General features: G+C 35.5%; 1 protein-coding gene across 1 annotated transcript in view; it reads right to left on the minus strand.

Annotated features, from left to right (window-relative positions):
* The window catches only part of Elp4 (elongator acetyltransferase complex subunit 4), a 195591-nt gene that overhangs the window by 106306 nt on the left and 73208 nt on the right, over positions 1-16077 (minus strand). The window contains exons 6-7 of the mRNA XM_032903846.1: positions 14582-14666; positions 9630-9818 (exon numbers count right to left, since the gene is read on the minus strand). Coding sequence (XP_032759737.1) covers positions 9630-9818; positions 14582-14666 — 274 coding nt within the window. The remainder of the gene's footprint in view (positions 1-9629; positions 9819-14581; positions 14667-16077) is intronic.

Here is a 16077-nt window from a genome sequence, read left to right on the forward strand (position 1 = left end):
GAAAAAGTCTTGGGTTATAGACATCCCAGTCTCTCCTGGCTCTGTGTAATGCTCTGTAATGAAATAATATAGAAATGAACCATATAAATCAACTATACAGGGAACAAGGAAACAGCATGTCACAGCAAAACAGCAGAGATGTACAGCGCCAAACCTATCTGACAATCTAATGATCTGAACGTACAGATATTATGTACTAATATTAAGAACTAATGATTACACAAAAAACTAGTTAAATTTTACAGAAAAATTATTCGATATTTGGTTTTCAATGTAAGTTAATAGCTGCAGCAAAAACATTTAGTAAAAATCTGTTCTAAGATTTTGGCCTACAACCAGAAGCTCCCAGAACAGGAGGGATCAGCTTTTTCACCCACTGTTCTCATCTGAATCCTGGCTTAAAAGCTATTCCAGCTCCCAGCTTTCCAGAAGGCTCCATCCCAGGAATCCTTGCCTGCCATTTGGTTTGCTGCTTTTAATCTCCTAGGACTTTCTTAGTGGCTCTACTCTGCTGAACTGGCACTTGCTTCTAGAAGTGAGTTATTATTAAACCTGTAGGTCAATTGTGGCACTAACAACTCTTTGGAAGCTTTCAGCCACAGTGTACAATTTGCTAGTCTAATTAAATATTAATTCTAAGTGTTACATTTTGTGGCTAAGAGCTTTTATTTTCCATCATCACCCTGGAAGAGAAAGAGGTTACAAGGCTAATTTAATCTCTTCCTTTGTACTCTCCAACATCAAAAATTAACTATGTAGGGTATGAAAACATTATTAAAAGAGCTAGAACTCTTTATATAATAATAATGTAATTAATAGCAAAGGGCTAAAACATAGCATCAGGGCATACTATTTGACCTGGTATTTAAACAGCTGGAAAATATTAATCATAACAAACATATTTTGTCTTAGCATTAAGAAATAATTATAATTTTTCAAAGATACTAAGTATTCTTTCAGGAAGGGCAAAAATCTGAGTAAAAGTTAGCAAAAATAATTTATAAAACTTCATTTTCTCAGGGATTTTTCAGATAGCTTGTAACACAAAGGATAAAAGATTTAATAATTTTATGAAATAACTACACAATCAAACTTTTAGTTCTTTTTTGATTTGAAAAACTATATGAAAATAATATAAAAGACCCTTCCTCATTTTTCTTGTATCCAGTTCTCATCTCTTGAACACACAGGTCCTTCCCTGCTTCTGCTTTCAGAACAGCCGTGTCTGTGCCTAGGCACGGGTCACAGTAAAGAGGATGTGGTCCAGTAGCCTTAACAACGACTCACTCTCTATTGCTAACACAGGACTGCACATCAACCACAATACAAAACATCATCTCAATTGTTTTAGGGAAAGTGGGAAAAAAAACCCTAAAATGATTACTTTCTTTATGTTGCACTGAATATACTTTAGTTAGATGAAACATAATAGAAGGGTTCTAAATGGTATTTTTTCCTTTTCAGTATGAACACAAATCTGATTGGCAACTACTACAACTTGCTCCTATTTAATGCATATAACTACATTAAGACAAAATGTTCCACTTACTGCTGTAGATGCTCTGTGTAGACAGAAAATTACAGATATTGTGAAGTGTAAACATTTCAGTCATTTTTGAAGAAGAAAATCAATCAAATATATAGTGCATGTATGATGTACACAAGCTGTGGCCATGTTAGAATCTAAAAGATTCTGAACAGAAAATAATTGGGAACTATACGAATCCCAATTTAGAGGAAAAGGGTTGAAACAGGTTTCTCCTCCGGAAATCCCTCATCCCATCCTCCCTCCCCAACTGTTTGAGATCTTAATTAGTCCAAAAGTGTTTGTAAGAAAATGACACATTTACTAGAAGTTTTTTTCTCAAATGAACTGAATCATATTCAACTCATTTAAATTGTATGCTGTATATGTCAAATTTTAGTGACTTTGTGTAATTTTAGTAAGCTATAAATATAATTTATTTTTTAAAGTAGCAAATAATGTTTGAAATGTAAATAAAGAAAATATCTAATAAAAATAATGAAAATTTTAAAAAGATCTAAAACAATTACAAGTTGATTGTAATTGTGCTATTTTGAGTAAGAGAGTAATTATAAAAAATGATATGTAGAATATCTAGCTTTATTTATCTCTTAGTAATGGATAGTTGTGATCAATGAAGGTTATATCCATAATTTTCATACTTAAATATTTTCCTTATTAAAGTACAGTTTTAAAGACCATTGAAAACTCTGTGTATCTATGTGTGGGCATGTGCATGTGTGTGCAGATGTGTGTGAACACCAGAGGTATCAGATCTCCATGGAGCTGGAGTTATAGACAGTTGTCAACTGCCCTGACATGGGTGATGGGACCCACACTCGGGTCCTCTCTAAGCACAGAGTGTACTCTTAACCAGTTAGTCATCCCTCCAATACTCACAATGTCAGCTTAAAAAGCCATTTAAAATTGCTTCAGAAATAAGATAAAATGGTTCAAAATATATAAATCTGTTCTTATAATTATGATCATCACAACAACTACAGGGACGTATTTTTGAAAACTGTCTGTCTGTCTGTCTATCTATCTATCTATCTATCTATCTATCTATCTATCTATCTATCTATCTATCTATCTATCTGACTGTCTGACTGACTGTCTGACTGACTGACTGACTGACTGACTGACTGTATGTGCATGATGGACATGTGGAGGTCAGAGGATCACTCGGCAGGTGCTGGTTCTCACTTTCCATGTAGGTGGGCTCTGGTCACCAAACTCGGATTGCCAGACTGTGTAGCAGAGACCTTCACCATCTAATACTTTTTTAAAAGTAAGAATACTTTCTTACTCATCTAAGAATAAAAGATAAATTCTGAAGTCCATGGGAGTCTACTTGCAAGGTTCTTATTAATGATTTGAAAGGCAGCCGTGGCTTTACTTAGCATAGCTGGTAATATTCTGGCATTGAGTAAGTGCAATGTTACAGATGGAAACGTTTCTCTACAGACAAATGTTTTGTCTTATTTCAGTAGCCTCGAAGGTCTAGCATACTAATATTTTCAACTAGTCTTAAAAGCTCTTAATTAAGATAACAATTTAAACCTCATTTAGTTTTAAAGAGATAGGGTTCGTTTTTCCCTTTTTGAAAATCAGGAAATACATTTTCTTTGGTATTTGCCTAATAGCACTATTAAGTCATCCAATGAAAAGCTGGGGTAAAAACTGTAAGGACCATATAATTGGAAGATAGGGGTCTGTGATAAAAATCCTGAGTGCAGACATCACTGCCAGCTTCCGATGACAGTAAACAAAAACATGCTGCGGTCTACCTTCACACTTGCAATCTGGCCTGGAAAAGAAAGTTTAACCAACTCCGGCACTCAGTGACATTTCTTAAGCAAATGCAAGGCATTTTCATTCCTTCATTATCACAGGTAAAGGAACATTTTAGCTGTCTGTTGAGGAGTCCTTTAGACAGTGCAGATTATGAAGCACTGATAAAACATGAACAGTAAAAAAATGGAGCAAATGCTCTCTGGAAGGAAAGCTATGGGAAAGGGACAGAATAACCTCCCATTTTAATACTAAGCGTGTCAGTGTTTATTTCCTTACAGTTTTATATAGATTAAAGTGCTTTTAATCTATATGAAAATGTGAATCAAGGGTAAGTTATCATGGGCTGTATGCGAAGTGTACAAGGGATAGAAAGTCTATTTTCTTTCCATTTTACTGACAAAACTCTATTTAGGCACAAAACTAAGCTTTTATTTCCTGAAAGAAATGTTGATGATTCTCATTTTTCACAAGAATATATTGTCATTGAGATTGAAAATAAAAGGTATAAAAAGTTTACAAAATTTTGAGATAGATAACAAATCTCACCAATAGTTAAGACAGTTGCTACTTACAGATCAGAAAGCAATGATGTTGTCATATCTGACTGGATATGGAAATTAAAATGTCCTATTCTAAAGTACCTTATAGTCACTATGTCAGAATAACATCACTAAATGGCAGCACAGGGGACAGTCATTTGTTCCCAGTAGTAAGCAGGGCCAGAGAAGAGAGCTCAATGTACTCGGAGGATACTAACCACTCGTGTAGAGATTTACACAAAGATGTAAAGTTAAAACATTCTTGTAATTTAACACGCAGAAGAAATGAAGAGGGCGTAGTTCCCTTTCTTAGATATAAGCTTTTTTTCTTCAGCTCATGGTAACATCGCTTCAACGAGGTTTGGGACAGTTAAGCTGTGAGAACTTGAGCATCTGCTGTTATTATCACCGAGGCCTGCTACTGCCCGAGTCTGTGAGACCACATGCTCGGCTGTCCTCTCATCTTGCCATCCTCACCAATTAACTATTAACATGGAGGGCTGTACACATGCTCTCAGGGGCTCTTTAACAGGCTTCTTGGCGAGTGGAACAACTACTCAGCAGGGATGTGGGAACTGAGTAATGCTGGGATACCAGGGCCGACGGTGGCTCTGCCCCTAGTCACACTGTACCCCACAGTTCAGTGTGTAAAAGAACCACAGTCATGGGAGCCATCTTCAAATATATTTTAGGGCAGGGCTCTGGGCAGACACTAAACTATATTCTAGCAAGAGAGTTATGTGTAATAATACTACCATTTTATAGGGAAAAGTGCTTAAAACTACATGTCTGTCTGAAGACATTCCAAATGTGCCCCCTAAACAGCTTTAGTCCTTTTAGACAGACACTTAGAACTAATTTTTATACATTTACTTCAAAGCACACTTGTCAGCTGCTATTGTATTATTGTAGAAATAACCTTAAATCAAATCAAATAAAACATTTCAAGTTTAAAGTTGTAAGACTTTATGTAAGAACATAAAATACTTCAAATAAAAACTATAAAATCACCCTTGTTCACTTTGCTTACAAGTATCATTACAACAATAAGTTAAAATCAGTTTTGAATCTATTATTTTCCTTATTTTAACTTCTCCCCCTCTTTTGCAATTTCCTTAACTATGTGTTCCTTCCCTACAATGAAATTAAACATGGGAAGCATGCCAAAAGTACAATAAAGGGTAACTAATCATTACTGTACAAGTCTGACAGAATGCTAATAACTAAGACAAGAACACTGATTGGTTGTTTTACCACTCCAAGAGAGAAAAATATTTTATATACCCTTAGTCTTATGCTAATTTAAAGATGCTTAATTATATGACAAAATTTCTAAGGATATGAAATAATTTCTTTTTCCTGACAGAAACAATTATCAACACCAAAGCTTAAATATACATAACACACACACACACACACACACCACACCCAGAAAAAATACTTCAACACACCCAGTTTAATAACCACCACCACCCCACCACCACCACCACCACCACCACCACCACCACCACCACCACCACCACCACCACCACCAACAACAACAACAACAACAACAACAAAAAGCCACCCTATCACCTACCACCATTAAAAAACAAAAGAAAACAAACAAACAAAAGCCAAAACACCAGCACTCACACTGTTTTTGTTTTATCTTATCTTTAACATTCCTGAGATGGTGACTTTGTCATGTTTTATCTGTAGATACCTATCATGATGCCTACTGTATTTGAATGACTGAATGACTGAATGAATGAATGAATGAATGAATGAATCAGTGAGCATGTGAAATTGCCCTTATTCCCACAATTGCCATTTAAACCCTGACTCAGAGAGTCCAGAAACAGTACTGGTCATGGTGAGAAAACTGTTATGAGTCTTGTGTAGTTTATGCTGCACAAAACCAAGCATGTATCTGTGCTTCCTGGTCTGTCCTAAACCCAGTCCATGAGAGAATATTGCTATATGTTTTTCATGAGAAGGGTCAGGAAACTGAAGATCTTTATTCTCCCTTTGCTGTTAGGAATGGTAGCCAGAGTGTGTAGCATGCCATACAGGTGTTTCCCTCTCATCTGCTCTCTCAGTTCTTCTATTGCAGAGACACACCAAACATTTTCATTTTTGACAGATCTCTCTGTTGTGATTCTGAGGGTCTCTGAAGTAGTACCCAGCACTGATGACTGCTAACATGTACTGAATGCCTACTGTGTCCAGCATTGACGATGACTGCTAACATTACTGAATGCCTACTGTGTCCAGCATTGACGATGACTGCTAACATGTACTGAATGCCTACTGTGTGTCCAGCATTGACGATGACTGCTAACATGTACTGCATGCCTACTGTGTCCAGCATTGACAATGACTGCTAACATGTACTGAATGCCTACTGTGTCCAGCATTGACGATGACTGCTAACATGTACTGAATGCCTACTGTGTGTCCAGCATTGACGATGACTGCTAACATGTACTGCATGCCTACTGTGTCCAGCATTGACAATGACTGCTAACATGTACTGAATGCCTACTGTGTCCAGCATTGACGATGACTGCTATGCCTACTCTGCATGCCTACTCCTTGACGATAACTGCTAACATGTACTGAATGTCTACTGTGTGTCCAGCATTGATGATGACTGCTAACACATACTGAATGCCTACTGTGTGTCCAGCATTGATGATGACTGCTAACACATACTGAATGCCTACTGTGTGTCCAGCATTGATGATGACTGCTAACATGCACTGATTGCCTACTGTGTGTCGAGCATTGACAATGACTGCTAACATGCACTGAATGCCTACTGTGTGTCCAGCATTGATGATGACTGCTAACACATACTGAATGCCTACTGTGTGTCCAGCATTGATGATGACTGCTAACACATACTGAATGCCTACTGTGTGTCCATCATTGATGATGACTGCTAACACGTACTGAATGTCTACTATGTGTATTTTTCATCTTCTGCATTATTTTTTGCTTCATCTTTATAGATGAAGGATCCAAGGCTGAGACAGTTAATTGAGACCAAGCAATTGATCAAGCATTACAGCCCCCACAGACACATTTCTTTTTATCATCAGAGGCTGCTTTGCTTTCATCTGTCCCTACCCTGACTCCATGTCAGTGTCTCTATGGGATAAGCAGCACAGCATGGTGGCTAAGAGAGCAGCAACTAGAGGCACTGCTCAGGTCTAGCTTCTGCTGGGTATCTTGAGGGGAGATACCAGCATCTGCACATAGTGTAAGGATTACATCAATTACTATCTAAATGGAGCTTAGGACTACATCTGGCCTACAATAACCACCACCGACATTTCTAGGAAACAAACTCGATCTTTCTATTTTGTGTATTTATGTTTCTAGACTGTGCGTTTGTGTGCGCACACCTGTCTCCATGTCTCCTGTGCAGAGGCTCGAGGCCAGCTTCGGGTGCTGCTCTGTCACCGTGACCTCCGTGTCTGCTGAGACCTGGAGCTTGCAGCAAGTTTGAGGCTCCATTTGTCCTCCTCACCAGGGCTAGGATTACAAACAGACTCCACTACCCTATTGGAAGGTGGCTGGCAGTTTTACTAACAACACTTTCCATTCTGAGACCATGCCATGCTGCTTAGCTTTAAACATACCGCCTGCCAGATTTAAATCTTGTCATTTTTAGTTCAAAGTAGTCTCTCTCGATATATTACAAAGCATAAGTTTAAACAATATTGTGCATACACAAAAGGCTTTAAGATCTCTAAACTTGGCTCCATGTCCTTGCTATTCTGCCATGTGACTTGTGCCATAGAAAGGATGGCCTGACAACACCGGAGAGCATCACTGTTGTCCCGTGAAATGCTAGGTAGAGGAATCTGTCAGAGGCATCACAGTGGTAGGACCTTTTTAAAACAACAATCACCTCCAGACAGCTTTAAACGGTCTCCATTTTGTTTTTCCTTAATTGTTTTTAGTTTTAAAATAAACATAAATTATGTACACAACTTGTTATTTTACAACTGTTTTTTTTTTACTTGCAATTTTGCAGAAGAGAGCATACATCCATATATTTGTCCTTTGTCAGTAGAATGGAACTTTTTGCCTAATCTTTCACAAACTCTAATGTGTCAAGGACTTTGCAATGATAATTTTCTCCTTAAAATACTAAATAATGGCAGTGTTAGACAAGAGCTAAGTTGCAGAGTTTTGTGATGGCTGAGGAGCTGTGTGATATAACTATAAAGATGGGGCTAGAACTGAGGAAAACAGTTAGGCTAGAAACAGAAGCCTCGCCACTTATTAACTAGACTACCTTGGGAAGCAGAGATTAGAAATAATCGTCTCACAGGGTGTGGTAAAGGCCCCCTGACATAGAGGCTCTGAGATGCCAGGGCCTTAGAAGCAGCTGCAGGGCAGGTATGAAGAGCTGAACTTTCATCTGTAGCTTCAGAGCGATCATCAAATCAACAAGCTCACCATGGGCAACCAAGCTACTATTGAAATATTTATTTTACAATAACATGATGAACAATGGGAACGATATAAGCACATGTAGCATGTCTAACACTATGACAAAAAGGAGTTTTCCTATAATATTTATACAAATTTAAGATCATTATAGAATAAAATAAAATGACATAATATTTTTTGTTAACATAATAAAAATATGTTTAAAAACTACTTGTTACAAGCCTGTAAAGAAAAACTGAATTAACGTATCATGATTATTAAAAATAAATTCTACTGGCCAACTGGTAGAAATTCTCTTTTTATTTATGCCTCAATTTTTAGTCATAACTTTGAGATATGTTGCATTATTATATATACTAATGTAACTCAATGATATTTTAATAGATTTATTATTTGTTAGGGTGGTCCACGTATATTAAGACAAAAACATATTTGTAGTTTTAACAATTAGAAGTTAAAAATAATTTTCAAAGTGAGAATCAATATTCATTCAACTCACATTTACAATTATCTATGTAGAAAAGCCAGACATTGTGCAGAGAAGATTTTGCTCACATTAATATTATGTTATTATAATGCCACATGAAGTACAAAGATCTGGCCTTGCCTTCATATAAGACACTCAACTAATATAGAAGAGATATTTAAGCTTGCATGGAATCACATCTTTGAGATGATAATGTCCTTTGGCAAAGAATACATCACCAGCTACACAATACAGTTGCTGCTGCTTATGGTGACTAACACCCATAACCCAGTACATAGGAAGACTGCCTCAAGGGTGACATCGTAAAAAGAGAACCATCACGCTTTATTACATGTTTACTTAATGAATTGTTAGAATTTTAGAAACCAGAAGGTGTTTACAAACACAAATTAAAATTGTATAAAAAATTAAAGGAGGAGTATATTGACTCATAAATGAGTACATATATACAAGGAGAAAAAGGGTACAAAATATTTAGAAAAAAATCTTGAGAGGCCAAGACCAATAAGAGCAAAGACTAAGGGGAATGGCCGATTAGAACAGATCAAATTGGTGAAGATTAAAAAAACTTTGTATTTTTAAAGAACTAAGAAAAGGGATGTCACAGGGTGGAAGAAAATTATTGCAAAACACATAGCTAAATATAGACAAAGAACCTTACAAATGGATGATGAGATTAACGAACAATAATGAGCAAAATACACAGAAGATATTCAAATAGTGAATGAGAACATAAATTGACAGCCAATATCATTAGCAATGAAGGAAAAGAAAATGAAAGCCACATTGTTCTTCCATTTCCCCAGTGGGTAAGAAAAACAATAGGTCCTACCTGGACAAGTTGTGCTGGCATTGTGATGATGCAGGCTGACAGTGAGGATCTTAGAAGGCCACGAAGAATGTAGAGGAACTTGGTAAGCCTGTGATGGTTGTCACTGTTTTCTTTACAGCAAATGTCATCTCCCCATAATGGTGAGCCAAGGTTCTGAATTCCTATCCTTAAAATGTTTTTCTGTTTTTTCTAAAAGACAGAGGTGGTAAATACATAGGTGCTGCTTATCAATATAATACTTCTTATTTGCTAGTTCTTATCAAACTCACAGTATCCGGAGGACAATAGATCAGTACACACGGATGCGATCTTAGTAAGAAGACAGTATGTAGGATATGCTTTAGAGGACAACAGTATGAAAGAGAATAGGACAAAGCCAGTTTGGTACACCAACAGTCCCAGCTACTCAGGATACTGGTACAGATAAATTAACTAAGTATAATAGGAGTTCAAGGGCAGCCCAGGAACACTTCAAAAACACTGTCTATCAAACGGAGATCTTTTTAAAATTAATTTTTAGAAAATACAAAGGTCATGACAAGAAACAAGTTTAAATTTTGTCTAAATTTGAGGTGGCTAGTAGGATTCTGCCTGAGACAGTAAGAATAACAGAGGCACTAGGTGGTGTGGTGCCTGCCTGTATTCCTAGCATTGGGGAAGTAGAGACACAGGATCACTGTAAATTCAAACAGTGAAGTCTATAAACAAGAGCTAGGTCAACGGCATAGAGTTTCTGTCTCCAAAAAAACCAAGCAAAACACAACAAACAACAATAATAACAAAATCCCCAAATAATGCGATGCCAGACACAACAGCAGAGAAAATGGTTCATTCAAAACCTTAAAGATGCATTCTTAGAACTACAAAATTCTGCACCCCCAATAAACTATGAAGTCAGTATTTCTTGTCTTTCTATCACCTGCTATGTGAGCTTTTTTTTTGAAAGGTGTTTACAACTATATTTTATGTCTTTAAGTTTTTTTTCATGAAGTTGTTTTTACTGACTTAATCTAGGTTCAACATTTTAAAAGTTAGCAGATGACATTTAGAGATTACTGACATTATAGTCAAAATAGTGGTGCTCAATATGTTTTTCTTGGAAAAGAACATTTTAAAACCTTTTTTTTTTAAAGCAAGGATACTTGTCAGTATTTGACAACATATGTGTTTACAAGCTCTGCTGTTTGGGTTATTCTAACTTAACAAATGTTTTGTAAATGCTTTCTCTAGCAATCTAGCAATATTTCTGGGCACATGAAAGAGGTGTTAACAAAACATGGAATATGCAAGTATTTGGAAGATCATTACTACGTTTCTGATAGAATAAATAAGATGTTCTTTCTTAAAGCCGTGATTTCACATGTGCCAGTTTAAATGAGCTTTCTGAGGAAAAGGTAGCTAAAATGAATCATTCATTGTTCCTATAAAATTGCACTGAAAATTATTAAATAATTATTATTACCCAATTTAGCAAATCTATTCTCCCAATTGAGAAGACTGGATTTCTGTATTCCCATTTAAAAAAAAGTTATTGACAGAGCGATAATGCTAATGAAACTAAACATTTGAAAGCCCAAGAGGACAAAAGGAGTTTGGGAGGGAATAAAGTAGATGAAGAGTCCAGACAGGGAAGTCCCTGCTAGATTTTGCATACGCAAAATCACTTCTTGGTATCCCTAGGGACATTTATTTTAGGGAGTTCTTTGGATTCCAAAATCTATGAATGTTTCAGACCTTTATATACAACATTGAAGTAATTTCATATAACTTACATATATGTACCTATATACTTTAAATCATCCCTAGGTTAGTGAAGTATAATACACAATATAATAAAATACAACATATAAATTGTAGTTATACTCAGTTATGTAGATATCCAGGATGAGAAAAAAGTATTTAGTAAAGTTTTATCTATTTGTACTATGTTATAATCTTGACCCAGGAAAAGCATTTAATTTATGTATTACCCAGGAAAATGAAGCAAAATCATGTGTGGACAGATATTAGAAGCATGAATTATAAAAGATTCAGTGGATTAGAGTTTGTGCTGCTAATGCAGGGGACACAACTTCTCTGCCCAGAACCTGCATATGTAGCTTACAACCAGCTGCAATCTAGGAGATCTGATGCCCTCTTCTGGCTTCTGACAGCACCAGACTCACATATACATGCACACACGCACGCATGTGCATACACTCATGCACTCAGGGACACATCAATATAAGTCTTACTACAATTATTTTAAAAAAGAAGTACATGTATGTTCCTGGCAAATTTTGTACAATATCTATGAAAAGTAAGAAGTTACTTCCTTTCTTTATTATTGAGAACTTAAATAGAAATAAAATGGTAAAAATGTAAGGTCTGTTTTGTTAAACTTGTTATCTCATGATAATAGGCCTAAGTCAGATTCTCAATAGAGAGAGCAATAGAGAAATATAGTGAGTAAAGCTGGAGACATGGCTCAGCGGCACAACGGCACAATATTTACCCAGTATGTGCAAGGTCCTGGGTTCAAGTCCTAGCACTCTCTTGCCAAGACCCTTACTGAAGTAAACAACTAAGAGAAAAATAGGGTATCGCTATGAAAACGCAATGTGGAGGACAGGAGACAGCAGTCTGAACACAGATACAACTACTGTAACAGGAAGACTTGCTAAATGTTTCAAAATGCTATTAGGCATGAAATAGGGAGTTATAAATGCGTAGTGACTCCAACATATATATATTATGCATATATACTACCATGTGTACATAGAAGACATTAAAAACTTGAAATTAAATAATGAATGAATTATAAGATCTTTAAGTCCTTGGTATACAACACATCAGAATAAGAATGAGCATAATACTACACAAAGAATATATTTTCATAATTATAATGGGACCTGCAGAAACAAAAGCAGACTCTCTTCCGATAGCTTAGATGTTAGTTTGTAAAATACAAAATACACCTGGTAGCTACACAATAAATACACTTATTCCCATAAGAATATCCAACATTTAATTAGTATGTTAGGTTAAAAACAATGGTCAAAATTCATGTTTATGGTATATTTAATTTAATTTAAATAAGTGACATTTAAAAATGAATAACAAACGATATTATGAAGCAAGTTTTAAATGTTTGCACTCAAATATAATTGTAGACGAGCTACATAATTTAATGCCAAGGTTACTTATAGATTATGAAAAATGATAATGTCTGTTCCTCATAGAATATATTTTAAATCTATCCAAATAGTTCAATTTATTTGAAAATACACAGTTGATAAAAATTTCCCTTTAAAAGTAGGATTTACTTCAATGTCAAAATATTATTTTGACTCAAGAATACTACTTAAAGGACTGTTTGCTATTCCTGAACTTATCTGCAGTTTTTGAGACAGATGAATAGACCAGGGAGGGTAACAAGTAATATACTGCAGGATTTAATAAGTTCTAATACATAGGAAATTTATTTTTATAATGACTTATTGATATAAGTAATTTTAAGCATTTTTGGTATTTACTATAGAAATGTTTTACCTCAATTCTGTCCAGTTTATATATATAAAAAATCAACTGTTACAGAGACTTACATAATGAGTGAACTGAATGTGCTTCATTTTCCTTTTTATTAATTTTAAAGAATATAAATCAATTATCTCTTGAAAGTGGTATTGTTTTCCATACCCAAATAAAGAAAGAATAACCTTTATTTTGTTTCAACACAAGGTTGCTTACTAAGGATTTTTAGGTTTATCGCAAAGACGCTTATGTACATATTCCTTAGCACATGAGTAAAGTGATTCCTGTTACTTTTTTGCATTTTATAAATTTCTTGCTTTCAGAAGAGGTGTCATCATCCTGCAAAAGCAGCAGCTCTGCACACTGCACCATAGGAACTGTTATGACATGCCTGTTTCCATAGCTACCACTGCAAGTGGGGAAAGGTGTCTGTCAGGGACCAATTTGCCTCTGCAGACACACACTGGCACCAAAAGAAGACATGGCCCCATAAATCTTAGCTAGGACCAAAAATTGCAGTAATAAGGAATGAATAATACCAGCGGTCACTACAAAGACTGTGGAAAATATTAAAGGTCATCTCTAAATACTTTCCAGATACACAGAAATATTTCAGCCTGCTGTTAAACGGGCGATCAAAATCAATTTAAAATTATTTATTTTGCCATGAAGAAATTGTTAAATATAGCAAGTAAATTGATAAAAAATAGAAATCTATGAATTAACAGCAATTGTAGATAAAAATGATAAAAAATAGTTTCTAGCTTGTCTTCATTAAGAATAACTATGCAGCAAAGATATGTTTGTTAAAATAACCTTAAATAATACAATAAAAATAAAATAATATACATCTTTTAGTGTCAAATAGAATTAATATCGCTGAGAATCTTTGGTAGGCATAATCTTAACAATAAAATTTCTTCATTTGTTTAAAATAAAGTAACTAAAACATCTTCAGTATTGAGAATTTGGAGAAAGTATAAAATTAGAGGTGCAGAGAACAGTTGTGCTATAAACTATAACAAAAATGTATCTTTTATTTAATAAAACAATTCAGAATGTAATGTGACAAGGCATAAAATATTGTGAGAATTCTTACACATATGGCAATTTTGAATTAAGATCTGAATGACAAAATTATGTACATTTGAAATAAAAAATATGAACCTTCTGATATGAGAAGTAATTTAAAAAACAACTTCTTCCTAATCTCAGAAGGTAAAAAGAGGTATTTAAGTACAACTAGCCCTGGCAAAGCATGTGTCTATTTTGCATCCTGAGAACCCAGTACACTCTAAATACATATGAGTACTCTCTACTCATTCACCCGCCTGTGAAAATAGGTTCACATTATTGATTTTTTTTTCTTGAAGCCTACCCCAGAGATTTGAAAACAACACTCTATACATGACTAAAGAAAGCTCTGGAAATACTCATACCTGGGGATTAGCTCCATCAAATCCTTCAGTATAAATGATGTTCTGAAAGAACTGAAGCAGCTTCATGTAGCCACAGGACAAAAAACTGTTGGTAAGAAGTGGTTAAAATACATAAATGGGCCTATTCCACAGAAAGTAAAATGTCTACTTTACATTAAGTAAATAAAAATACAAATTTATTAGAATGTTTAAATATAAAAAATCAATTAATGTTAAACAATTTAAAATATGAAGTCAGTATGTAAAAAAGGAGTAAGTTATAGCATTTTAGAGTAAATTGCTTAGTTTTTGACATTATGAGAGGATAAAAAAATCTGTGGATATTGAGATGACTTAATTATGTCAGGCTTAGTTACCTCCAAGAAAATTAATGATTTAATGAAGTAACCTAAAAGATGAAGCCACCGTAGCTTTTCAGGAGTAATCATACATAATTAACACATAGTTAATGAACTGCTATGCCCACACTCCCAGATCAATGTCCTGATCACCTGCGCTCATCTTCCATCAAAGTTTTAATTTTCTTACAACAAACTGCTAAAACAACATTAACTCAATCATTTAGACTTTTAGGACACATGAAGGCAAACCAAGCATAATCCTTACTAAATTTAGCTACTTCCTTTGTTAAAAGAAGATACAAAATTAAATGCCTGGATTTAAGAAGACATCCTAAATTGTTTCTCGCTAGCATTGTCTCTTACTTTGAAAACAGTCAAATGAATTTTTAAGGTGCACTTGGGACTAAAAAGAACATTTGAGACATATCCCTTGAAAATGTCACAAGCTGTCTCGGGGAAAGTTAGGAAAATGGAGGCTTGCTTCACGGGGGAAGTAAGGAAGTGCAGCGGCGCATCTGCTCAGTCTGCAGCATCAATAGATGCTGATTCAGCAAAAATACGTGGCCGTCTCTGTACATGTGTGCGCTCCCGAACGGCTGCCTGACTCCAAATCTCTCCCCTATCTTGCAAAAACAGAGCTAACACAAGGAAAGATTTTCTGTAGGAAAGAAACGTGACTCCAGGAGACAAAGGCCTCACAGCATGGTATGTTTCATGTAGTACTGCTCCCTTTCAAGGACAACTCGGGCTACATGGGCATGGTTTTCTACTTTTACATAAGGAACACATCCATAGATAAGGCTGTGTAAGGGCAAATGCTCTGAGAGTCTCCTGCCTTGGCACTTACTTGCTCTGGCTTGCTCCGTTGTCAGCACACAATACTACAGCGTCACTGCAGTCTATGCAACTCCTATGTGGGGCAACTAGCTTTGTATGGGGGTGGAGTGGGTGTTGGTCTGTTCCAAGATCCCAGACTATGAAATATATTGCACCACTAATATGATGAATCTCACTATGGGTTGAAAGAAAGCACATGTATAGCCATTCCCTCCTAATGCATTAACAGTACCTCTAAATGTTCTCCACTTTCATCCGTATTACAGAATACAGGATTCTTTTCCAAGGTAACATAGTACTTTGCTACATGTTTATGTG

Source organism: Rattus rattus, chromosome 5 (assembly GCF_011064425.1).
Source record: "Rattus rattus isolate New Zealand chromosome 5, Rrattus_CSIRO_v1, whole genome shotgun sequence".
NCBI classification, from domain to species: Eukaryota; Metazoa; Chordata; class Mammalia; order Rodentia; family Muridae; genus Rattus; species Rattus rattus.